This window comes from Balaenoptera borealis, assembly GCF_965194805.1.
Source record: "Balaenoptera borealis genome assembly, chromosome: 5".
NCBI classification, from domain to species: Eukaryota; Metazoa; Chordata; class Mammalia; order Artiodactyla; family Balaenopteridae; genus Balaenoptera; species Balaenoptera borealis.
The window spans coordinates 46,033,025-46,059,856 of NC_138862.1; the positions used below are offsets into that span (position 1 = coordinate 46,033,025).

At 38.8% G+C, this 26,832-nt stretch overlaps 1 protein-coding gene across 4 annotated transcripts in view; it reads left to right on the forward strand.

Annotated features, from left to right (window-relative positions):
- CRYBG3 (crystallin beta-gamma domain containing 3) overlaps positions 1 to 26,832 on the forward strand; it is a 111,459-nt gene that overhangs the window by 34,676 nt on the left and 49,951 nt on the right. For 3 of the 4 annotated variants that reach the window (XR_014244697.1, XR_014244698.1, XM_082392023.1), the window contains exons 4-12: positions 1,457 to 7,661; positions 9,502 to 9,546; positions 9,794 to 9,909; positions 11,236 to 11,383; positions 16,489 to 16,625; positions 17,908 to 18,022; positions 19,174 to 19,209; positions 21,374 to 21,507; positions 24,958 to 25,084. Coding sequence is in view for 2 of the 4 variants with exons in the window: in XM_082392023.1 (XP_082248149.1) it covers positions 1,457 to 7,661; positions 9,502 to 9,546; positions 9,794 to 9,909; positions 11,236 to 11,383; positions 16,489 to 16,625; positions 17,908 to 18,022; positions 19,174 to 19,209; positions 21,374 to 21,507; positions 24,958 to 25,084 (7,063 nt within the window). In the remaining 2 variants the exon portion in view is untranslated. The remainder of the gene's footprint in view (positions 1 to 1,456; positions 7,662 to 9,501; positions 9,547 to 9,793; positions 9,910 to 11,235; positions 11,384 to 16,488; positions 16,626 to 17,907; positions 18,023 to 19,173; positions 19,210 to 21,373; positions 21,508 to 24,957; positions 25,085 to 26,832) is intronic. The other variant, XM_082392024.1, reaches the window with a different exon arrangement.

The following is a 26,832-nucleotide window of genomic DNA, read 5'->3' on the forward strand; positions in this document are numbered from 1 at the left end:
GCGCAGGCTCAGTAGTCGTGGCTCACGGGCCCAGTTGCTCCGCGGCATGTGGAATCTTCCCAGACCAGGGCTCAAACCCGTGTCCCCTGCACTGGCAGGCAGATTCTCAACCACTGCGCCACCAGGGAAGCCCCCTCTATAATGTTTGGTTAATTATATGTTTAACCTGAAAAAATTAGAGCATACATCAAGTTTTTCTACCATACATTTTTGTAGCTGGGACCCTAAAATGTAACTGGAGAGCAGAATTGAAAACACTTCTGTATCCTCTATAAGGATTAAGACAGTCAGAAACAAATTACTTAGCATTTAGTATCATTGCTTTACTTAGCCATTCATTAATTCACAGAAAGTTATTAAACATACATCAGTTGCCAAATCTTATGTAGGGCACTTAAAAATATGAAAATGAGGAAGATGTAGTGCCTGCCTTCAAATAGGCACTAGGTTAGTGGGGAAATAAATCAGTGCATAGATCTTTATAATCTAATATGGCAAGTGATGTACTCAGGGCCCTTTGTCCCCACAGATCAGAGGCTAACTGCCCGTTCTAGCAGTAACGGGGTCCTGGGGTAGGTTTGCATTGGGGATAACTTGGGAACTGAGTCTTAGAGGACAGAAGTTTCTGTCTGGGGCTGGAATTGAAGGGGAGAGAAAGGTGTGTGTTAAGGGCTGTAAGGCAGCATAGCATAGCATCAGAGCTCCCAGGGGTAGATTCTCCAAAAGAAGTTAGATGCTGAGGACATCAGGAACTTTATGCTAGGGTTGAGAAAAAGCAGGGAACTTGTGCTAGAAATCTTTTTTGATTTCTGCATTCACCCAGCCAGTTTAATATTTACTCCGCTAATTGAAGAACTTAACAGGAGAAAGGATTTTTAAGGCAATCCTGTCATTTATTGACTTAAATATATATTGAGTGCTTACTGCAGGCTAGACATCTTGCCAGGTGTTTTCTTTACAACTTCTCTAACTCTGTGCTAAAAGTTGCTGTTCCAAATTCACATCTAAATTAAGGAAGAGAAACTCGCTATGATGCTCTGATATGGTGGAGAAATCAGTGATTAGCCATGAGGTACCAGTATGAGGCACAAAGGCAATGTGGTTCCTTCTAGTCAAAAACTCCTTGGAGATCAGAGCTAGAACTCAAGCCTCAGGCTTGTCAGCCCATGTTCTCTCCATTAACCACCATGAGAGAGACAGATGTAATCAGGTGAGAGGGACAGTTCTGAGGAGCTCAAGACATTCATGCTGGCTTAACATTCAAGTGCTGCTGGTCACGTCTGTATTATGCTTAATAAAGATAGGTTGAACTAAAATATTCTAGGATTTCCTTCCCAAGTTTGGACATATGAAGAATAGGAGTGTTTGAAAGATATACTTCACCATGATTTCTGGAATTACTGTTAAGTGTTACTAATTATATTTCCTGATACTCTCATGCTATTTCTTTTTGCAGACAAATGGATGGTAAACCAGAGAGGCCTTTAGTAACATATGCAACGTACCGAGGCCCCAGACAAATTAGGAAGTATTTGAAGCAGCAGACGGCGCTGGAAACCTTGAATCCCTTTGACAGAGAAAATGAAAGTTCCGACTCTAGTACGAGCACACATATTGGCGCTGGAAGTGAGATAGAGGCCGGGATGGTGTCATTGTCATCAGCTAGCACAGACGTTTCTGTGAAAGGACAAGTGCTTAAAGGCCTGATAGAAGACTCTGATTATAATAAAACAAATATCAACCCAGAAAGCCATTCAACAAACAACCGAGAACTGTCTAACACTGCTTCTTCTAGGGATGTTTTAAATAAAAACGATCCTGGGGGACCTGAGAGAAGTCGGTCATCCCGTTCTGAGACTAACTCTAGCTCCACTGATGGAGAATTTGACTCACAGCACCACTTAAGTTGTATACCAGTTTCTCAGACTGACAGAAATTTGGTACGTTCAGCATTGTTTACAGAAAGTAACAGTAGCAAAATTCCTTGCAGTCCAGACTTGCAGAGGACAGCGACACCAGAAACTACGGTGATAGAAAACAGCTCGATGATGAGTGATGGGACAGTGGTGCAAAGAAAGGAGTGTGCTGAGCCTGAGAACCCTGCTATTCCCGACCTCTCCGGTAGTAAATCTGATGGGAGTGACACTACCAAACGTGGAAATACAGATTTGCCAAGTCCAAATAAATCAATTCAGCGTGAAGCTCTGCAGTGGCCAGAGAGGAAGTGTTCTGACAAGCACACCGAAGGTAACTCGTCAAAGCACGCTGCCAATCACACCAGCAACATTGCTCTCCAGAGACACGCTGTAACAGACGCAGAACTTGTAAGTGAAGAAAACAGATTGTCTGCCCTGGACACACAGGAAAATTTGGCTCCTAGAGAAATCAAGCAAGAAACAGAAAGCACCTCAGTCGGTGCACCCATAACTTCAAGTCATGTAAAAGCTCCGGAAGATAGAATCGAGTCATTACCCAAAGGTACTGACAAGTTGTTGGTAACAGAAGCCAAAAAGCTTGTTAGGCCACATAGCAAAATGCCTCCCATTATTAGAATGAATCAAAAGGATGCTGCCTCTGTAAAACACACCAGTGAATTAGCAGTTGTAGCATGCTTAGAAAATAAAATATCACCTGAACTGGATAGAAATCACATTTCAGAATCTATTCTTGACTCTGAGAGTCCTCAGCAAGCCAAAGCATCACCTGATGCCAGGACATCTCTTAACCTTGACCATAAAAAATCAGATTTCAATACTTCATCTCCTACCTTTGTTTCCCGAGTTGGCATGCTGAGCAGGTTGGATATTCCTGTTTTAAAGAATGAAGGTCCTTCTGTGCTCATTGAAACTGGGGATGTCAACATCATTGGTATTTCCTATCAGCCTAGTAAGTGTCAAGAAGAAAATGTGGCAAATCATGCTGAGGCCACAGGCAGGAAGAGTCTCCCTGCTTGCCTTCATCCTGAGCATGCATCTGCAATTCTTGAGTCCAAGGAAATTCTTCCTGATAGTGAAAAATGCCAGTTTCCACTAGGTCTTGAAGCCAGTGACACCCACTTAACTGCAGTGGACTTGAGCTGTGAGTCCGAAAGCCTCTCTAAGGACCACAGTTCCACTTCATCTCAAGACCGTGATAAAGCGGAGTTAATGCTGTCAAACACCAAAGCAAGTAAGGGCACTATAGGCAAGTCTGATTCTTTTTTCTCCTTGGAAACCAAAACTGATAACCTTGCAGAAATGTTATCAACATCTGAAGTTGATGGTCAGAACAGTGTTCCTGTTGGGTCACATTCTGGAAGAGGAAAAACTCTAGGTCTCTCCAAGATACCTGTTCCCCAAACAGAGCCCAGAGACATTTCTCAGGATAAAATCTCTTCTCCACTTGAAATTACAGATGTGCCAGCGAGTCCTATTTTATCAGAATTGACTTCCCTAGAAGTTGAACAGGACAGAAGTTTTCAGTTAGTGGGTCATAAAGAGATTAAAGAGAAATATTCAGATGCCAGCCTTAAAGAGAATTGCCAAACTGAGGTTTCTCCTTCTGCCTCCAAATATCAAGGTACACAGGAAACAGAGGTGGAAGCCTCAGGTGATCCTCCTGCTCGTCTCCAAAGTCATATACTTGGGACTTTACCTCCTGTTCATGATGGAAAAGTCACTAGGCAAATGGCACAGAACTGCAAAGCCAACCCTTCTGTGATTCATCAACCTTCAGTTATTTGTGAGACCAAAAAGATTTCTGGTTTTTCACAAATGGCAGAACTCAGTTTAACTAATACTTCCCCAAAATTCCAAGAAACTGACAGCACAAAAGTAAATGCACCTTTTCTGGGTTCTGGTATGAGTTTGGAAAAAAATGCGTTTGCATCTGAGGATTCAAATTTTCGTACTAATCCTTCTGTGCTGAGATCAGAAAAGAGAGCCTCATCTCACAGAAAGAAAGAGCGTGCTCATTTCCTAAGTGGTGGTATTGATGGCATGCCTTCTTCCTCCAGTAACTCTGAAGAAGTTAGCACGGTTACAAGTTCACAGAATCCCCCAAATAATTTTAGTTCTGTAAAAGTTACCATAGATGTCCCACATGAAGGTACCTCCTTAACTAACCTGCTGTACCCTAATAGGTCTTATTTGGAATTTGAAACATCTATCCCAACAGGGGCAGAAGTCACCCCACTTCAGGACCATTTTGGGGATCATACTGGGATGGTATCACTTGATTTCCCAACTGCTGCCCAATTTGAGAATCCTATGGAAGCAGAGACTGGAGCAGTTGCTGGGGCCCCAGCGTCAGTTAACAGCTCAAGCCAGCAGTGTTCTGAAGCATCTGCTGAGCACATAGAAGCAAGCAGGAGAGCACATGAGCAGCTTTTGGACCTCGAAAGTGGTTTATGTAAAAAGGCTGACACATTGATTGGTGAGATCTTTAATTCTGTCAGGGAAGAGCTAAAATCCAGACACACAGTTGGTACCTGCCAGGAGTATATAGCCGTAGACAGCATAATGAATCCAAGTACCCTAAGAGAAGACATCCCTGAGAAAAACCCATCAGAAGTGACACGGACAGGGATCCAGCTGACGGAGCATTTGGAAGAGCGGGCCATGGAAAATATGTCTGAAGTCCAAGGGGAAGAAAAGGCTTGTGCTTCACCTATGGTTGGTGAGAAGAGTCTCCTTTTTGATTCGGATAGAATGAATGTATCTTGGTTGTTAGAAGATCAAGCTAGGGGATTAGTCAATGAGATTATTTATTCAGCCCAAGAAACCTTAGCAAATGATGCTCAGGGTACCCGGGATTCTGAACTTCAGGCTAATACTTCAAAAATTCTGAAGAGTGATAGTGTTAAGCCGCTTGATATGGTAAGGGAGTTCTTGGTGTCAGAACAGGCACTAAATCAAAGCACATGTGAAATTAGTGAAAAAGTATTAGGTAGATTCTTTGCTGTAAGTAACTTAGTTAGTGACACAGAGTCAATTAAAGGAGGAGAAATTGTTCTCTACCAAAAATCCCCTTTTTCAGGAAATAGAGGTGGACAGTCTGATAGTATAAGTTTGCAGGAGTCAGATACTGTTTTACTAGCTGAAGACACACCCCATACAGGGTTAGATGATAAGGCAAAAACACATTCGTTTCTCAACGAGGACTGTAAAGAAAAAATGGAAATAAAGTGTGTTGATAATCACAAAACTGAGACAGAGGAAAGAAGAACTCTTGTATTAAATTACACATGGCCTCCATTTGTGAATGATGGCATCCATGTACCTGAGACATCTACAAGCAGTTTGTCTGATACTCTTTTATGTATATCTGAAAAAAGCTTGCCAGGACACGGTAATAAAAGTGCATCCCTTGCAGTGTCAGAAGTAGGGAAAGTACACAAGAAGGATACTGAAGTAAATATAGGAAGAATTGAGCTTATACCTTCCATGGTAGAAATGGGAAAACCAAATAGGAAGGATGCTGTATTGAATATTATGAAATATGAGGCAGTCCCCCCTATGTCAGAAGTGGGAAGAGCACATAAAGAGTATGCTGAATTGCGTACCTCAAAAACTGAGCCAGCAACTGAAATTCTTAAAATGAGAGAAGCGTACCAAATGGATGCTGAGAGGTGTATTGAAAAAACTGAGGAATTACCTGCCATCTTAGGAATGAGAAAAGCTTATGAAATGAGGGATACTGAAGGGGATATTGGCAAAACTGACATGACACCTGATGTGTCAGAACTGAAAAATGTCTACCAAAAAGATGCAGAGGGAATCACTGGAAAGACTGAAGTGATACCTGCTACGTTAGAAATGGAAAATGTTTACCAAAAGGATGCTGAAGGGGATATTGCAAAGGCTGAGGTGACACCTGTTACATTAGAAATGGAAAATATTTACCAAAAGCACGCTGAAGGGGATGTTGGTAAGACCGGGGTGACTTTGGTTATGTCAGAAATGGACAATTTCTACCACAAAGCTGTTGAGGGGACTGCTGAAAAGGTTGAAATGATACCTGCTACACTAGAAATGGAAGATATTTACCAAAAAGATGCTGGAGGAAAGATGGACAAAACTGAGGTGATGCCCATTACATTAGAAGTAAATATCTACCAAAAAGATGGTGAGGGGATCACTGGAAGGACTGAAAGACCTATGATGGACATGGAAAACACTTACCAAAAGGATGCCGAAGGGGCTATTAGGAAAACTGAAATGGTACCTCTTGTGTTAGAAGTGAAAGAAGCACTCAAGAAGGCAGTACCTGCTTCCTTAGAAATGGAAAAAGCATGCAAGAGAGATGCAAAAGAGACAGTTGGGACGATTGTGTCCATGCCCTCTAAGATAGAAATGGAAAGAACATCCCCAGAAAATTCTGATGGGACTATCAGGAAGCATAAAGTGTTGTCCACAGTGGTAAACATTGAGAAAATATATGGAACAGATCTAGAATTGCCCATTACACAAGGAGAGGCCACGCCTCCCATATTTGAAGCTGAAAAAGCAGCCCAAGAGGTTGCTGAAGGGAGTGGTGGAGAAATGGAGAAGGAGCCTCCTGAAATGAAGGCATGCTTGATAGCGTTTGACACTAGACTCGCCTCTTTCAGGGGTTATGAATCACCTACGCTAAGTAAGGATTATGAAAGCTACCCGGCCTTAGCAATGCCAGATTTTCAACCTGAGGCTACCATAGGAAAGCTAGACAGAGGAACGTCTGTTACTGCAGTACATAAGAAAATAAAAGATCTAGATTATGGAGCTGAAAAGGAAGAGCCTAACCTAGTCTTCATTTCTCAGGATGAACAAGAAAATTCTTCCTTTACTATATTATATGAAGAGCCTCTTCAAGATGAGGACAAGTACGCTACTGCAGAAGTAAGAACACATTCCCTCCTGATTGCTGACACATCTACCAACAGCATGCCTGTTTTCGCGTGTGAAAGGTCTGAGAGTAGAACTGACCTCGTCCATCATTTTGAAAAGGAAACTAAATTAGGTGAGACATTCGATGATGATAGTTCAGAAATGTTCTTATCAGTAGAGGCCAAAAGGTACAAGATTTATCCCTTAGCTTTGTCTCCCATTTATGAGGATGACAGCTCTCAGGAGGACATTCTATCCAGCGAAATCTCACCTGGTCATCATGGCTCCACGAAATCAAGAGAGAGTGCAAACCAGCCCTCTTCTGTTTTATCGCTTCTCCAGTCAGTATCGGAGCGTTTAAAGATGAATTTTGATGAAGATGACAGACAGAGAGGAGGGGAAGAGGAGGAGGAGGAAGAGGAGGAAGAGGAGGAAGAGCCATTGCATAAAGGAAGTCTGAGAGCTAGAAGGCAGGAAACTGTTATCTTCAAGCTGCCAGATTCTTCTATCGCATTTTGCCCTGATGATGACCAGGAAAGTACTGGCGTTTCTAAGAGTCTTTATGTGATGTCAGATGAGCCTGCGACCTCTAATCTGCAGATTGGTCTGTGGCCAGAAAAGGCCTCATTTCTACAAAAATCTGACCTTACTTCCAAACTACATTCTTCTTTAAAGAGTGCTTATCATCAGTATTTGCAGACTTCCAAAATCCATTCCTCAGAAAAAGGAGCCAGATTTGGTGGAATTTTTCAGGAGCCAGTGTCAAAATATTTCCGTGCTCAAGACACCTCAGGCCGATTAAGCTCATTCACAGAGGTAAGTTATTTTGATTATTAACTAGTGAAGTAGTGCTTTGGGTCATGAAATGATCTAAAAGTTTATTAAGAAAATCAGTGTTTTGAGGTTGTGAAAGATTGTTTTAAAAAATACCAGAGGTTACTTTGTTCTTTGAAGTGTATCATAACTCATGTATTTTAGCTGGACTGTTATATTTGAGAAAACAAAATTGCTTCATCAGAATTTAAAAGGCATAAGGGAGAATACCAGAGGTTACTTTGTTCTTTGAAGTGTATCATAACTCATGTATTTTAGCTGGACTGTTATATTTGAGAAAACAAAATTGCTTCATCAGAATTTAAAAGGCATAAGAGAGAAGCAAGTTATATCCCAGTTCTTTGCTAATTTTTAGTTTTCAAACTAAATTAAGTGACAGCATTCTGAGTTTTTCAAGGTACTGTATGTAGAAAAATTGTCACTTGCTGTTGAGCTCGTGTCTCATGAAAATATTTCACAATACTTAAAAATATTTTAACTACTTAAAATATTTTAAGTCTTTGCTTGACAACAGTCTCTCACTGTAGTTGGTCTTGTTCTTGTTCATACATAGCAGGGCAATGAACAGACTAATTCAGAGAGAAGGAGATGAAAACATTATAGCTGGAAAATGTCTTGAAATTCAATTACACTTTTCTTCAACTTAGAAATATTTAAATGTTTACTATAGACTATTCATTGAATATGGGACATTCCTTTTATTTTTTAAATATATTTATTTATTTATTTTTGGCTGTGTTGGGTCTTCATTGCTGCGTGCAGGCTTTCTCTAGTTGTAGCGAGCGGGGGCTACTCTTCATTTCGGTGCACGGACTTCTCATTGCGGCGGCTTCTCTTTTTGCGGAGCACAGGCTCTAGGCATGTGGGCTTCAGTAGTTGTGGCTCGTGGACCCTAGAGCACAGGCTCAGTAGTTGTGGCTCATGGGCTTAGTTGCTCTGCGGCATGTGGGATCTTCCCAGACCAGGGATCGAACCCATGTCTCCTGCATTGGCAGGCGGATTCTTAACCACTGCGCCACCAGGGAAGTCTCAGGACAGTCCTTTCTGACATTCCAAGATCATGGAACTTTCTCTAGGATTCCCAAGGACTGTATCTGTACTTTGAATACCCTTAGTAGCAAGTACTAATACTTGAATACCAACCAATAGCTTGCAAGGCAAGGTCCTTTTAAAAGAAAGCTTGGTATTTGAAGAAATGTTTCTTTAATGGTTCCCGATTTCCTTCTAAGTCAAGTGCAACCTCTTCACTCTGTGACGAGGTCCCCAAGTCTTGTTTGCTCAGCGTTGTCTCTTTGTGCGCTGGTTCCACGCCCTGTATGATGTCTGCACTTTTTCTCAAGATGGTCTCTTCCTGGAATTTTTTTCTTTACTACCTCCACTCCAACCCGCCACATTTTTTCACTTACTGAAGTCCTGTTTTTCAAGGTCTGCTCCATACCACTTCCTCACACAAGCCTCTTGGGAACCTTCTTCTGCCATCACCTCACCTCCATGCTGGTGCCATTTCTCTTGACTTCCATAACTTGGCATTTTGATTGTATTTTACCTGAGGGTTTAACTTAATCCCCCACCTAGAAGAGACATGGGAATGTGATCATCTGTTTCCCCTTTCTAAGCTATAAGCTTCTTGAGGGCAGAGACGAAGCTTTCTTTTCCTTTGTATTTACCTTTATATCCCTTATAGTACCTGGCGGTGCACCTTGTAATGGTGCTCACTAAATAAATATGCGATAAATTGGATCTGTGACCACTAAGAAAGTGAACTGTATATCTTTCTGTTTATGTTTCTTACGGCTTACTTCTTCCACTTTTATTATTTCAGAATGTTGACAAACAAACTCTGAAGTGTAACCCAAGACCTGGGAAGGTAAGCATAAGTTTCTTAGGTAGACTAAAATAAAATATAAGAAGTAAGGTTACTTTTACGTTTGGGAGTTTAAAGTAGGTACTTTTAACTGACTTAGAACATGATTGTTTTACTCAAGGATTTAGCATCTAAAGTAATGTTTACTTTTATATATTTAGGATGTTTTATTTTCTACATTCTAGGACATTTTGGAATTTTAAATGCATTCTTAAAATTAGTTATTGTGCCTACTTACTGTGTGTTGCAGATGGTTATCTATGATCTCCATGGAAGTAAATATAAACAAGAGATCTACTGTAATATTCCCGATGCTACATCTTGGTCCTTTCCGAATGGGGTACTGATAAAAGTTGTAAGGGGCTGGTAAGAGATCTCTTAAAATTTATAGCATTTTCCCCCTAAATTAAGTGTTTTCTTGCTGTTTATGCTTTATGTTTTTTGTATTGAGGTCACATTCCTTTTCCTCTAGAATAACTGTTTGAAACGTTATTTGTATTTTATAACTTAATTGTTCTCTTTATTTACTGTGACAGAAAATATAGGTTGTTTTTAGTACTTACAGCCTGCAGTAAGTAGTAAGTCCTAATATATACAGTATATATAATCAGTACCATTTTGTAACTGCATTATTAGCAGGATAGATTTGGCAAGTTTAGTTGAAGGCTTCAATTGAATGAAGCATAGCTTTGAAAATGAGTTCAAAATTTGTGGGACACTAAGGAATGTGAAGGCCACATGCTTAAAGTCATTTGTATCGGGCTTCCATGGTGGCACAGTGGTTAAGAATCCTCCTGCCAGTTCAGGGGACGTGGGTTCGAGCCCTGGTCCGGGAAGATCCCACATGCAGTGGAGCAACTAAGCCCGTGCGCCACAACTACTGAGCCTGCTCTCTAGAGCCTGCGAGCCATAACTACTGAGCATGCATGCCACAACTACTGAAGCCCGTGCGCTTAGAGCCCGTGCTCCACAACAAGAGAAGCCACCGGAATGAGAAGCCTGTGCATCGCAATGAAGAGTAGCCCTCACTCTCCACAGTTAGAGAAAGCCCACGCACAGCAACAAAGACCCAATGCAGCCAAAAATAAATAAATAAAATAAATTTTTTAAAAGTCATTTGTATCACTGATATGCTCAAGAAGTGAAAGATTCTTTGTATGGTGTAAAAAATGATGGAAAACCTCATTTGTTATTATGGACCATGTCCCCTGGGCATGTAGGGGCCAGAGTTTCTTTGCGTTACCCACTGGTCAGTAGTCACGTTAAAGCAGTGTGGTGTAGTGTATCTTCATGTTATAAAATGAGACACATGTGCTCTATTGTCCAATGACAGGAAAATTAGGGTAGAAGTGGAATTTGGAATTGTTAAGCTATTGTTTTTAATGTAAATGTGTATACAGCATCTGTAAAGTGTATGTATATATAAATATAGGCACAGGCATAGACTGTGGTGCTGTGTTCAGGAAGTATTACTTCCAAGTTCTGTGCACTTTTATTCTTCACTCTTTGCTTATCCTTACATTAGCGTATTTATCATTGTTTCAAAGTAGGATTATATGCTAGTAGTGGAAAATAGCCCAGATATTAAAATTTAAGTAGAGAATATGGTTTGTGAATTATAAGTATCATTTGTTTTATGCCTCATTTCTTAGAAAATTAATTATAACTGATCATGCTTTCATATTTGTTCAGCTGGATTTTATATGAGAAACCACATTTCCAAGGTCAGAAATGTGTACTAGAAGAAGGGGAAAAGGTGTTAAATCGTGACTGGATCCTTCAGAACAGAAAATATCCACAAAGAAACTTTGTATTGGGGTCTATCAAACGTGTCTTAAAGGTAATGGAACAGTTGATTTTATCCCTATTTTTTATTTTGTTTTGTTTGTCATGTAGTAAAGCTGTACTTTGGTCCAGCAATGCTTAGAAATGGTTGCTAATATCTGTGCTAATTTTATTAATCTTCATTATCATATTGATAATTTTTTGACCAAATATGTATAAAGTGTTAAGTGAATGAAAATTTAAAATATTACATGTAATCTGGCACATAAAATGTTACATGTTGTAATATATATATCTATTTTTAATAGTAGTAGGAGTATACCATCCAGACATCTTTAGGATAAGATATTTCCAAATATATCTTTTTCTAGTGGTAGATTTCTACTCATTGTAGCTCTGTGTGTGTGTGTGTGTGTGTGTGTGTGTGTGTGTGAGTGAGTGAGTGAGTGTGTGGTGTTTATCAGAAAGGGGGAGAGAGACGAGTGTTAGAAGAAATTAGAGAAGGAAGGATGGGGAGAGGAAGCGAAAAAGTGTTGCTTTTTTATTTTCTGTTTAGAAAATATTATTTAATACTAAGATGAGGAAGGTCTTGCCATATAATGAAACATTTTGTGGGAAGTGCCTTGGTGGTTTAGAGGAGGGGTGAGTTAGTGATAATGACAGAATTCTCCCATGTGTTCTTAAGAGTTCCTTCAGCAGTAATGTAGTACATGATTTAGCGCAGTTAACTCCTGTGACAGTCGTGGACATATATATTTTTCAAATTATGGAGATACCATTTATATGCTAAAAATGTCTAAATTGGAGTGGACCCTATCATGATGACTTGAATCAACATTATTTAACCCTTGATAGTTGCAGATAGCATACAGAAAAATAAGAGAGCATACAGGAAAACTCATATTATCATAAAGGGGTGTCTGCATGAATTAATACCTTCTGCAAAACTGTTAAACAAACTTGTGCCTAACAAATGTTTGTGTCTTCTTTTGGACCCAATACTGTGATAGGCACTGGGAATAGAAATACAAGTGATGTACGGTCTTTTACTTCAGATTGCTCAGAGTCTAGGTCAGAGACAGCTGAATCACATGACCATATGATGTGAGAAGTACTATGCAGGGCCCTACAGGTGCTCGAAGAAGAGGTACCTCACCCGGAGGAGGTGGTACCTGATTGGCATCTTGACAGAGTGAACAGGAGTTAGGCAGCACGGGGGATGTGAGGGAGTCCCTAGCAGAGCCACATGTGTCAGATACTGAGGTGAATGTTGGTGGCTTGCTGGTACTTCAGGGAGATTGATGGCTACAACATAGAGGGCAGTGTTCGTTTTCATTGAAAAATCTAATCGCAAGCAGTTCAGCTCAGCAAGCAGCATTTGAGTGCTCACGTAATTAGCTAACTCACTAGAAATTCCTTGAAACAGATAATTAGTTTGTAGGTGGAATCTTCTAAGGTTTAAATAATGTGTGGTTTTGTGCCTGCCTTGTGAATGTCAGGCACTGTGCCAGGCCTAGTGGGGGAAAAAAAAAAAGAAAGATGAATAAAGTATTGTAAGCAGCAACCTCCACCCAGAATCAAACAACAATAAAATCAAACAAAAATTCAATCTGTTGAGCCCAGGTATATAAATGGGTATTTGCACTTCCGCCATTTGCTTCGATATATTATAGGAAAGAATAAGTCATACTTGCATTTTTTTCTTCTTCCACTGTTTGTTTGTGGAGTCATTTTTTAAATTGCAGTGTTAGTGCCCACTTGTCTTGGACATGCTAGCAACTTTTAGTGAGGAAGGAAAATAAAACTATTGAGCACTGAATGGAAAAAGCATTAGCATTGTTCTAAATATTTTACAAAGCAAGAGTCAGGCATCAAACTGCTTCCTTTCTCCCACCTTGTCAAAATTCTGCCTATCGATAGCTTCATTTTCATGGCAGCTATTCCAAATTCACCTAGGCCTACGCCAGCTTTATCTTGTTTCATCATCTTCTAGTGGCTCTAATCTGAGTAGTCAAACTTTTAATGTTCTTTAAAGAAAATACTTCCATGATGTCTTTGTTTTGCCATGAATAGATAGAGCAAGTAACAGAAGATACCATCAGTCATCAGCAGTTGTAGATTCTGCTCAAGGGTCATCTTTGCCCCCAGTGGAAATAATTGGAGGTGGGGTAGCAGTGCAGTGAGTCTTGAGTCAAGTGCTTTCTTTTCTCAAATAGAAAAAAAGGAATATTGCGCATTACTCTGTTTATTATGCGTTTAATATTTATTTTCAAAGAATGACGTTTCCTTCTTTCAGAAGTTACTTAGGTTGTGCCCTCATTAATGAGCTGAGAAGAGAGAGATCTGTTGTTAGATCAGGGACTGAAGGTATTTCATGTAAGGTGGAGGCAAGTTTTTCTTACTGTTTTTGTAATTCATTCCCACCCTGTTTCTCTCTATAGCTTTGTCTCCATTCCTACTAGTTGCTTTAATAGTCTAAGCTTGTAGATTTCACCAAGATACTATAAAGTATATCATGACTAGAAAAGTCTGGGAGGAAGCCATATAAATTCTACTAAGAGTAAACTGCTTATTGTTGCTAGGTTACTATAAGGCGCCCTTCAGTTGCTAGTGTTTACTGCCTTTGTCTGTCAAGAATTATACAAATCTTGCAAAAGACTTTACTTCTGTGAATAGCCACCATGGAGAAAATAGAACTTATCAGTGAAATCTTTTTCAGTCAACTAGAGAAAAAAATTTGTCCTCTAGTAAAGATAGTTGAGAACATAAGCATTCTTATTTTTATTTTCAATTTTTTAGCCATCATTATGCTTTTTCCATTATCTATTTCCTTCTGTGTTGTGGTAGACTCATGCCTCTTAGCTTTTTCCCTTTTAAAATACACCACCCAAACATTGTTTGTATAACACAATGCAGAGGAAACTTATTTGTGTGAGACACTTAGTTATGTATTCTGTTACTGTACCTCAGATCCCTGGGGGAACATTAGTATGGCAGCATTTTAAATAATGTTACTAGAGCTCTATTTTTAATAGCAAACAAGAGTTTTGAAGATTGGCAGGTGACTTCTGGAGATTTCTGGCTAGTTTTTAAATGAAACTTTAGAAGGAAATATACCTTTTATACTTTAAAGGATATTTTAGGTTATACCTTTTTACCATATTGCATTTTAGAACTAACTTTCTGAAAACAAGATGTATCAATTTGCTTGCTTTTACATATTAATAAGAATGATTAATAAGAGAACTCAGGTTGAAGAAAGATTAAAAAATCAGAAAATTGCAGTTTTAAAATTGCAAAGCAGATTATAATAAAAATATAATTGTTTAGTCTAATAAATGTCACCTCTAATTGTTATTGCATTTGCCTATTTCATTAAAGCACACTCATTTGAATTTCACAATGTCTGGGATAAGAATTATGCTACTGAAACTTGAGTTTTCTAATTAAACACTCATGATTACTGAGATAGATTGTGTGTTCAGACAGAAGCACATCTGTAGTTTTAAAGAAGAAAAAAATAATTGTGGTTTTGATTCTTTAAGAAATGATAAGGTATTTTTTTAAAATTAATTTATTTTTGGGAGGGTCTCTCCCATTTTTTTAAATTTTTTTAATTATTTTTTTAACATCTTTATTGGAGTATAATTGCTTTCCAATGGTGTGTTAGTTTCTGCTGTATAGCAAAGTGAATCAGCTATACATATACATATATCCCCATATCTCCTCCCTCTTTCGTCTCCCTCCCACCCTCCCTATCCCACTCCTCTAGGTGGTCACAAAGCACCGAGCTGATCTCCCTGTGCTATGCTGATCTCCCTGTGCTATGCGGCTGCTTCCCACTAGCTATCTATTTCACATTTGGTAGTATATACAAGTCCATGACACTCTCTCACTTCGTCCCAGCTCTTTTTTGAGTTAGGACTTGACTACCGAAAACAAACTTATGGTTTGCAAAGGGGAAACGTGGCTGGGAGGGATAAATTAGGAGCTTGGGATTATCATACATACTACTGTATATAAAATAGATAACCAACAGGGACCTACTGTGTAGCACAAGGAACTCCACTCAGTATTCTGTAATAACCTATGTGGGAAAAGAATCTGAAAAAGAATGAATGTGTGTGTATATATATATATATAACAATCACTATGCTATACACCTTAAACTAACACAAGATTGTAAATCAACTATATTCCGGTAAAATTTAAGAAAAGATTTTCGTAAGTAATAATACAGAAAATTTTGTCTTTAGTTACAATAAGGGAAACATTTACAAAGCTTAGAGAGGCCAGAAGCAGAGGTAGTATGGATACTAGTATGACTGAAGAGTTGTGGGGAGTTAGTATAGCTCACTGGGTTGTTGCCATATTATAGAAAGGAAAACAGAAATATAAATTTGAAATGCTTGGGTCTTGAGCCAAGGAGTACGATGAGGGAAGTGGTGTTCTCACAAGCCCAGCTGTATAAAGAGTAAGCTTACTCGACTGGTGGTCTAGGCCCATAATCAAAGTCTTGGCCTTGATGAAGAAACTTGACAGTAGAAATTTTAAAGGAAAGTTTGACAGGACACGGTGACCGTGGATGTGTGACGGAGTATAGGTTCAAATTTCATAATGCCTTTCTTCTTCAAACCAACTTGTACTAAAGAAAATAAATACCACAAGTAGGAAAACATTTCCTTTACCCTCACCTCTAATTCCTATTTCTTTTGTCAATGTAAATTGGATAACATGCTGAGGGAGCAGTGCCTCTCTGTTATTTATTTTTTATGTTCCCCATGAGATCAGCTTTTATTTAACTCCCTTCCTCCCTATGGCTTTGTTATGCTTCTAAGAAGGAAGGCTTACAGACTCTTGGCACTCAGATAGTTTGGTAAATTGGAACCTTGGTTAATGGAGCAAGACGTTTAAAAACAAAGCAGAGAGAATTGGAGTAATACTTTTTCAATCAATAATATTTATAATTTTCATGTTATCAACGTAACTCCTTAGAAAAATTTATTTTAACAGACTGGTAAGGAGAAACAGTACTTCCTTTAGGCTGTTTTTGGATAGAAATTCAACTGAACAATGAGAATAATTGTAACTGCATGTCCAGGGTGTTGAGAATACTGGAGTGTGTGTCTCTAGATATTTCAAAGCCAATTTGTTTTTCAGGATTGCAGCATTCCAGAGATAGAACTTTGCCCACAGTCTGACCCAGCATGTTGTCCTATCTACCTACAGCGAGCAGTCCCCAATTTGGAAGAGCTGAATATCCCCAAATCTGTGTCTTTTACTGTGAAGTCAGGAGTGTACGTATCCGTTTCTCTTTATTACAGTGATTGCTGGTTACCAAAGTTAACTTTGTGTTTAATGTTTCAACTGGTGACATACACATTTCTGAAGTTTTAGTTAATTTTACTGTTTCTACTTCTGGATACCCAAGAAAGACTTTTGCAGGGATTACAACAGATTCTGTTTTTTTCGGATCCAATTAAGTCTTTGATATATGACTCAACAGGAGCAGAACAGATTCTCAGACGGAGTTCTTGATAGATGCCTCCATTGTCTTTTCATCCACCAGACTGTGGGACTGAGAAATAAATACATGTCCCTGGCCTAAAATTCTGGAGCCTGAGCTATTTGTAGAGTGTCTCAGTGCTGATAGTTATTGAGGGCCTTCGTAGGACCAGGGACATGGCACTTTTTTATTACTCCTCTATTCCTGGAAGACAGGTAGAGCTACCCTCATGTCATAAATGAGGAAATTAAGTGGCTTGTCCCAGGCTACCAGCTGGTAAGCGTTAGATTTGATACTAGGCCTTTCTGATTCCAAAGGTATCTTCAGGACTTTGGATCTAAATTCAATCTTAATTCAGTCCCAGATTGGCTTAAATCATAAATTTTGTGATGCCTGGTTCAACATGGATCCTTCTTCTCTCTTTCAGCATTTTCATCTGCTCTGGAGATGGTTAGTGTTGAATTTGGGGGTCACTGTTGGACATCTTTCTTCATCTCCCCCAAGTGTAGATTAGAACTGTTGGGCAGACCCAGTAATCGACACGATCCTGAGAAATGTCTGTAATTACCAAGTTTAGCTGGTTGCTAAATGGGTCTTTTAGGAATCTTATTTCAAATACTGTTCCTGAGGCAGCCCAAGAACTGATATTGATTCTAAAACTGGGGGTCAAAGGTATAAAATGCTTAGTGGAATCCCTACCTCTTATTGTTCTAGTTTAAAAAAGAATGGAATATAGTGGAATGGTTTTTATTTTTCAGTTACATCCTAATTGAATTAAAGGTTTCACACCTTTTAAATATTGGAAAATTCTAAGGAAAGCAATGCCAGTGCTTGGAAAACATATAATAAACTTAGGATAGTATCTGAATGTAAGTAGTTAACAACTTGTTAACTCATTGTCATATGCTGTCTGGCAATGTCACTTTGAATGTGTTTTACTAGTGTAATTCTGTGACAGAGGTTTCTTTTACTTTTTGTAGCTTTTTTTTTTTTTTTTTTAAACTTTCAACTCTTACAGAACCAGATTAAGGTATTCCTATTATACTTTAACCAACCATTCATTTCTTACTTAGTTGGCTTGCCTACCCGGATATTAATTTCAAGGGGCAAGCTACAGTTTTGGAGGAAGACCATGGCCTCTTTGAGATTTCTGCAGCAGAAATGAAATCGTTGCATCCACTTCAAATGGTAAGCAGATTTAAAGAGAAGCATTTTCCCAAGTGTCCATGAATTCAGAATTAAGATAGCTCTGATGATTGGTCATGCATCTCGGTCTTGAGAAATGTATATGTATACTACTGAATGGGCAAACTATTCATACATTGTTTTTCTGTTTCTTTCAGTGTGTGTGAAAATATTTTAATGTTTTCTAGAAGACAGATGTCTGAATTTACTTTGTGCTAAATTTATCACAATACAAGCAGTTTCCTTATAGTAGTAGTCTGTGAAATTTTGCATACTTTAAAAAGTTCTGAATTTGTTTTTTTGATGCTTATTAGAAAATTGCTTGTTGTAAATTATACTCTTCCATTGCAGTAATGAATGATAAGTTCCGCATTAATAATAAATGGGCAGTTCTGTCAATGGTTGCTTTCTTAAAAGTAATAAATGCCTGCATTAATGATTTATTTTGTTGCAGACATTTTTACTTGAGGGGCAGACTTCAATTAAATGGTACTATGTGATAAACCATTATGGTTGTGCTGTGCCTTTAAAAAAAACAACAGGAAAAACTGAGAAATTTTAAGGAATATCACAGTGTGGAGTAGCACTGGAAACAAGGAAATTATAAACTAGAGCTTTTGTGGGGAGTGGGTTACCTTTTATGCTCTACATCCATGTGGTCACAAAGATAGTAAGTGTGATACGAAGTGTTGATAGAACTTGGAAGAGGAAGTGCTCTCTCTAATGTAGAAAGCCCAAGCAATTGTAGAGAAGAAATTTAGTATTAAGTGGTTTAGAAATCTACTCTGCCAAATGAAAGTTTTAAATCTACTAACAACTCCACTGTTCTGAGACACTCTGCTGTGGGATTAAATCTTTAATGGGTCACATGTACTTAAGCACTAAAGTTTGGTTTCCTTCCTTGTAGTGGTTATACTGTGGGAAGTATCTTTTAAGATTTCTTACCCCATCTACACTGATGTAGAGTAGTCTGACTTGACTTTGACCACTGTAGAGTTCTCTAGTTAAATTTTTAAATTTTAAAATACACAACTTAAATTTGGTATGTAATCTTCACTAATCAGATTTTTATATGACCTACATACACCACTTAGTTACTTTTGAGTATTTTAAATATGTGTATGTCTAATATTAAAATTTCTTGTCATCTTAAGGGTGGACTGAAAGTGGAAATGCCTATGAACTTAAAGGTGAGTCTTAAACACACTTTGGTAGCAGGCTAAAAAGTTTGAGTATTAATCTTTAAGTATTTTGGACTATTAAAATAAAAAAAATGATTACCTGAATGTATGCTAATAATAGCTAGCTAATGCATATTGGGGTGGTGGGAAGTGACTGCACACAGTGGTTGCTGAGAGCCCAGGCTTGAATGAAGAGAGGGCTCAGTATGCAAGGTGGAGGTCTGTTCTGACAACCTAGTCAGACCCAATAAGTACCTCCTAACAGGGTGGAAAGATGACAGGTTTGATATTTGTTTTGTGGAGTGGTTGAGGTGATAGCTAGACATTCAAGTGGAAATACCTGGCAGGCATTTGGAAGTGATGCTGAGGATGGAGATGAAGGATGATCGGAAGGAGATGTAGGCAGCTCCTATCAGGTGATGTCAGTTTGAAGTATGAGTATCTGAAGGGAACGGTAGAGACAATGAAACCTGGGGTAGTAGTAATGCCAGGATTAAGTACGTTTTGAGAAAGGAAAAGAAATGGAATTATAAAATGATTGTAAAGAGAGATAGGAAGAAAACCTCTGTTTAATTAAGTTACAGCATTTCCAGAGACAGGCAGGGAGACAGGGATTCATCCTCCTCTCCTCCAAAACAAGGCACAACTCCTCCAGCTTCCCCATTTCTGGGCTTCCTAATTTGTGGAATTGACTACTGTTCTCTCAATCACATAGACGGAGTTTTTTAAAACTTAGTATCTGACTGTCTCTAATACACCTTGGCTGTATGTTGGAATCATACATATGTGAGTTTTAAAAAAATACTTACGCCTGGGTTCCACTGGAAGAGATACTTTTTTGGTCTGGGGTGTGGTTAAAATTTTTCAAAGCTTCTTAGGTGATTCTAACATGCAGCCAAGGTTTCGAACCAGTGACGTAATAGATGCAGAATTAGTTGTGACACAGTTAGTTGTGACACTCCCTGAGTGATGTCTCAATCTCCTTGTCTGCTGAATGAGAACTTCAGGTGCGACAGGCTGGGAGTCTGACAGGTTGTAGAGGTGTGTGAAAGGAATAGCTATCCCAGATAGTCACAATTTTCAAGTTGTTAGGTGTTGGCTTATGACTTACTCATCAAAGAGTTATTGCTTCTTACTTAGTTTGAATGTGTTCAGCAGATGTAGCATGTATTAAACCCAAATAATACTTCATCACTTCCAATAAACACTCTGAAAATTTAATACGTAGAAAACAGCAGGAGCAGTACTACATATTTTTTTCAGTCTGTGTAATGTTCTCAGGTTTTTTTTTTTTTTAAATAAAGAAGCTATAACTTGCTGGTTCAGTGTGTCTAAGCATGGGTCTTATTTGCCAATTGTACACAAATTATGCCATTAGCCATAAATAGGACCAGGTGGTAAGAGTGTGAATAGATGAGCGCTGTTACCACGCTTCTCACTTTCCTGTACTAAGGGCAGCTTGTGTTTGGGAAGTAAAGAGCATCAGAATGGTAGAAGAGAAGTACTTGTACCAATCCAAGTTTGAAGTAAATGAAATGCTAGAAATCTGTTTCCTACTACATTCCCTCCTTCCCCGTTTGAACCAAATATCCAAGAAAAATACCAAAATTCTTTCAATCATTTCAAACTTTTAGGAAGTTTTATATTTAAATTCAGGAATTTGCATATCTAATTCTTCTCAATGATTAGTAGTGACCATACAAGCAGTGCTACAAGAAACAGCATGTTTTCTCAAACCAGTAGATAATTTGTCATTATGCCCTGGAACCTCTAGAGAGTTTTTATTTCTTATAGAGGAAATTAAATAAATGTAAGGCAGGTCTGTATCAGATTTTGAACAGAGAGAAAAACGTAGAAAGATAATTCAAGAACCAGTTATAAGACAGTTTACTCCATGAGATGGTCCTAGGATTTGGGTAACTAGAACAATGTAATCATACTTGAGTATAGTGATACGAGAGAAACATATTATCAAGATGTTTTAGCTTTATGATGGTAAAGACTCACATATTCCTTGTGAATGTCAGACAGTGTGCTATATTTTGACTATGTATTAAGAAAATGGACAGCGGCCCTTAATTCAGGTTGTGGCCTTTAGTGTCACTTAAGTAAATCAGTATGTATCTATTCTAAAATATGAGCATGCTAAGTAATTTTCTTTCATATTTTTCAGGTTATTATTTATGAAAAACCTCACTTCCTTGGACAGGCCAAAGAGTTTAGTGAACATGTAGATTCTGTCCCTAATTTTTTAAAAAATGATGTAGACTTTCATGGAATTGGATCAATTCGTGTCATCGGTGGAGTGTGAGTGTTATATTTTCAATATGTGATTCAGTTGTCCATTTTTGAAGATCAGCACAAAAAATGTGCTAAGCAGAGCAAAAATAACCTACCTTAGTCTAAAAATATACATCCCTTCTGAAATGTAGGAAATAAAAAATACTAGTTACTGACAGCTTCATGTGAACTCTTGTTAGTATTAGAGATTTTGAGATGGATTAAGTGAAGAAAACAGTGTCTAAAACTTAAACAGTATTTCTAAACACAATATAGAATATAAGAATTGCAAGATAAAATTATTTTTTGACAGATTGTGCACATGAATGAGAGCCCCAATTTTTACCCCCTATTCTACCTTAGTTGACTTTCTGTGCTGAGGATCTTGGCAGTGAGTCCTCCCTCATTAAAGAATTAGCCTGGATTGTGTGTTTACAAAGTCAAGGATTCTTGACACTGGTTCTCCTCTGGCCCTGCATTGTTTTAAGAAAGCTCCCTAAGAACTTCTAAGTACAAACCCAAGTGTAACCATCATGCTACTATCCCAGTGTCAGTTGGCAGTTACTGGGGCAAGAACCCCAGAAAATCTATGACTGCACCTGGGATGTGCCTCTGTATTTGTATCCTGGCAGGTAAAACCATAGAGAAGAGCCTTCCTCATAGCTTATTTGCCATTGTCAACTCAGTGCTAGGATTCCTTCAGACACATTGTGTTAGTCTCTCTGTTGATAGGTTGGATTGTTTGGAACGATGGTTTATTTTAATTTAAACATCGATATCTCTTATTATTTGCAGTAATAACATCATATAACTTGTTCATGCTATTCTAGCAAAAGATGCTACTCAAATATTTTATTCATAGAAGTTAAATAACTTGTTTAAGATCAGTCAAGGGTCTACATTTAGAGACTTAACCTTTGCAATTTCTGACAATAAATCAAACAGTGGCCACACTAGCCAAAATGGAAATATAAGAGGGTATGCAATGCATTAGATATGTAGGTCATGTCCATAATTGGTCTTGTTACCGACCAGCGTTCTTGGCCTCTTTAATCAATACGAGGCAGACAAGAAATTCAGGCAAGGCTTCACTGGGGCCCCACTGTAGCAGCGGGGAGAGAGAACAAACAACAGATTCCCTTGCTTGCTCACTCCCTGAGTGGGTGGTGAGCTTGTTCCTTATATGGGGTGAGGGTAAGGGTGTGTCCAGGGGTCGAGCCGGAGGGGTGGCTTAGGTAGTTTGCCCACCCCTTAGGTGGTGTTGTGTGCAAGGGGCATGGGCAGTACCCTGCCTTTGCTCCCCAGCCCCCTGCCTTTGCTCCAGGCACTTCAAAAGTGGCAGTGGGTTTTTTGGTCTCTTTGTATCTTTTGTCCAGAATTTGCCCCAACTGCACATGTACTCAGTTATTTTTAGTGCCATAGGGTTTCTTTGCATTTTGTTGCTCCAGGAGAGGTTTGTTCAGGTGCAAGCATCGCAGCAAAGGGTCCCAGGTTCCAGCCTGTCTCAGTCTGACATATTAGTAATCAGCTAATTCCTTATCTTTGAATTTTAAAAATTTATTAGAGGCTTGAAAAACACATCTCTTTTAGATAAACAAATTTTTATTGTGTTGTATTTAGTTATAGTGTTCTCTGATCTGTGGACACACATGCTTCTTGTTAATCCTGCTATAAAATATTTTTTGCCTTTTCTTTCCTTTAGGATCTGAATGGTTTTATCATTAACTATATAGTGATTTGCATTGTTATTTTCTAAGTGTATTTGCAGTTATTTTATAAAAATCTCAAAATATTATGGCTGGTAAAACAGTATACACACTTTCATTTTTTATATGACACCTGCAGGAGAAAAATGTGATGTCCTAATTTAAAGATGAACAGCTGACTTCGTTATTTTTTCACTATTTCTACTATTTTTTTGTTTTGTTTCATTATTTTCACTTTTAACTTCTGAACTTTATCTGTAAGTAATAGGAACTCTTCCTCACCTCTGTCTTGTCTCGAGGAATCTAGGGAAAGTGAGGTTGATGTGTCTTAATTTTTCTCAGGTAACATCTATTTTTAAATATCCCAGATAGATATATAAATTGAATACTAATCAAAACTTAATCTATTGAGAAAAGCTGGGCAGAAGATTTTTGAACTGTCACTATGTAATAATTACTGATCTGTCCTTTGATATTAGATCTTCTATATCTTATATTATTTTTCCCATTCAGGTGTATTAAAAACATGTTTCAAATAGCCACATTTATATAAACTTAGAATTTGAAAGTTCTCTTGTGAAATTTATTTTCACATAATAGTTTAAGGATAAAATAATGTTAGTTTCTTTATATATTACAAATTAACGAAGATGTATAAAATGTTTTTTCCGACTCATGTGGACCCTTTCCCTGCCATATGCACTAAGGAAATTGGAGACAGGTTCATGATTACTGAGTGGCCACTGTTATTTTTGTACCCTATGAAAACGGTTCTTTGGAATATTTTTTGTATCTTCCCAAAATAATCGTAGTCAGCCCTACCTGGCTTCATTTTGTCAAGCTCCAGAATTCAGAGGTCCCCAACCCAGGAGCCCAAAATAGTCACCCTTGAAATCTGCCCCATTGGAGGGGGTCCCACTCTAGTTACACAGTGCCAGCTGAAGGCAGATTTAAGCAGGTCAACGTGTGTTTTGAACCATCTATGCCCACATTGCGTTAGCTACTGTGGATCGCTCCAAATAAAGGTAAGTTTCCTGGAGGACTAATGACTAACGGTGTTTATCAGTGTTCTGTACTGATAATTTTAGAACTCAAGAAACCTGTGTCCCTGGAAAGACTGCCACAGTGCTTCCAGTTTCCATTATCACCACTGATAAACTAGTGGGAGCAACATTTCCTACCCATACATATTTATAGAAGTCTTTGTATATATTTAGGCCCCGAGGGCTAATACCAGCCCAGTCGCATTTCCCAGTTCTTGCTTGCTAAACCCACCTGTAATGTGTTTCAGATCTGAAGCTGGTAACAGGTTCCTTTGATTTAAACCCTAAATAAATATTTAATATAGTAATCATTCTGTGGTTCCAGCAGGGCTTAATCAGAAAAATAAGACTGATTATCTTTGAATCTCAGTGTGGGCTTGCAATATTTCTCATTGGCTATTTGTGCTTTCCATTATTTTTTACTCGGCAAACTATTCTCCAACCACGTTGAGATGTGGTATCGGGTCATGCCACAAACATTTAATGAGAGTTCCTCTATTGCAATTCTACAACAGTTAACCTTTTGTTGGGAAAAGCCTCCAAACTATAAAAACTATTGATCCATGAGGCATACACCATTTGTTTGTCTTTGTAAATGGTAGCAAAATAAATGTGTTGCTTTTTAAAATATGGTGATGTGCAAGTAGGTGATTTATTATGATTTTCTCTCTTGCTTTCTTGACTGCAGTTTTATTAATGACTCAATTGGATGTCCTCTGTATTTCTAGGTGGGTTGCCTATGAAAAAGAACATTTTAAAGGCCAGCAATTCTTGCTTGAAGAAGGAGATTTTGAAGACAGTAGTGCCTGTGGGGTGTTAAGTGGTTCCATCTTGTCTTTCCGGTACTTACAAGCTGTGAGTTAGCCTCTTTGTTCTTAATTTTCTATTTTTTTTTTAGCTTTCCATGAAAACTGGATATGACCTCTGGTAGAACATAAGATTATAAAATGTTTCTAATACCTGAGAGCATTAAACTGAATGGCTTATGTGGCTTGCATGCCTTTCTTAACTGCCATGATTAATATAGAATATTTATGTTTAGTTTTCATCCATTGATTTCATAATCGTTTTTGACCACCTGCTTTGTTAGATGTATTGTGTCAGGTGCTGGAGATATGGTGGCCAGAGACTCAGTCCCTGGCTTCGCAGAGCAGGCAGTCTGATAGGGTAGATAGCACCTATATAAATGTTTGCTATTGTTTGACTACGACTGGATTAAGCACAGAGTACTCAGGATACCCAGAGAAAGGTCAAGTACTTCCCCTTGGAAGTAGAGAGGAAAAGAGGGCAGCTGAGTTGAAATTTCAAGTTTGAGAGTTAGCCAAGTGAAGAAACTTTGGGACAGGGTGAAGAGGAAAGACAGGTGTTTTAGCAAGAGGTTAACATATAAAAAGGCAAGGATGTAAGCCAGTGGTTCTTAGCTGGGGGTGATCTTACCTAGGGGGCATTTGGCAGTGTCTGGAGACATTTTGGACTGTTATGACTCTGGGGTGGGGGGTGGTATGGCATGCTCCTGACATCTAACGGGTAGAGGCCAGGGAAGCTGCTAAACCCCTGCAGTTCACTGAACAGCCCCCCACAACAAAGAATCATCAGCCTAAAATGCTAATAGTGCTGAGGTTGAGAAATCCTCGTGTCAGTGAACCTGGTGTGTTCTGGAAATGCAGCAAAATCAGGATATTAGGCAGAACTTTGGGAAGATGAATCCAGAGCCAGATAACGAAGGGCCTTATGTGCCATGTTGAGGAGTTCACACTTTTTTTCTTGACCTTCTTGGCATGAGGTGAAGAAGGTAAGTAAGCCTGGAGGCCGGAGGTCTAGAATGTTCCAGGACTCCAGGCGGAAGCTGATAAAGGCACAGGGAAGAGGAGATAGATGTTAGAGAGTTCTGCAGGATCTCAGGGCTTATCAAATGTTGCTCATTTTTCTGACCAGCTCTGGAGACTTTTTTAGTGTGTTCAGAGGGGCATGTTTTCTCATAGTTCAGGAGTTAGACCACTGCAGTGTATTTCCAAAATAATCTTTACCCATATAAACTCTGAACTATCTGGCATGGCCTCCAAAGCCTCCTTTAGAAGGAATTGATAATGAAGTGAAGGGTGATTATTGGGTCCACGTGGGCTTTGCATGAGCACAGGGGTTATGTGCTCTGTTCCTTAAGTTTCTGTCTGCCGGGGGCCACCAACACCACTGTTGCAAACCCTCACCTGGTCGGGCATGAGGAGCCCGAATGGGAGAGAAGAAGCACAGGGAACAGGAGAGCTGTTTTTTTTTTTCCCATGAATGATCCTTGTTAGTAAGAAAGTGAGTTGGAAACCGGTTCTACCGAAAAGAAATGTAGCACAGTCCACTGAAGATTGGGCACTGAGTTTGCATGAGCAATGGATAGATAGCTTTTGAGGTATTTAGTTCACAATTCTAATGTACAAGGGCCACGGGTTTCCTCTACATAGCTACTCCTTACTTGAGCACTAAAAGGCAAGCCAGACAAAACACGATACAGCCTTTTTTTTCTTTTAGGTCATTGTGACCACATGCGTTGAGGAAGCTAAGGGTTGTGATGCAAAGCATCTTCCACCAAGTATTGAGTAATTTTTAAAATT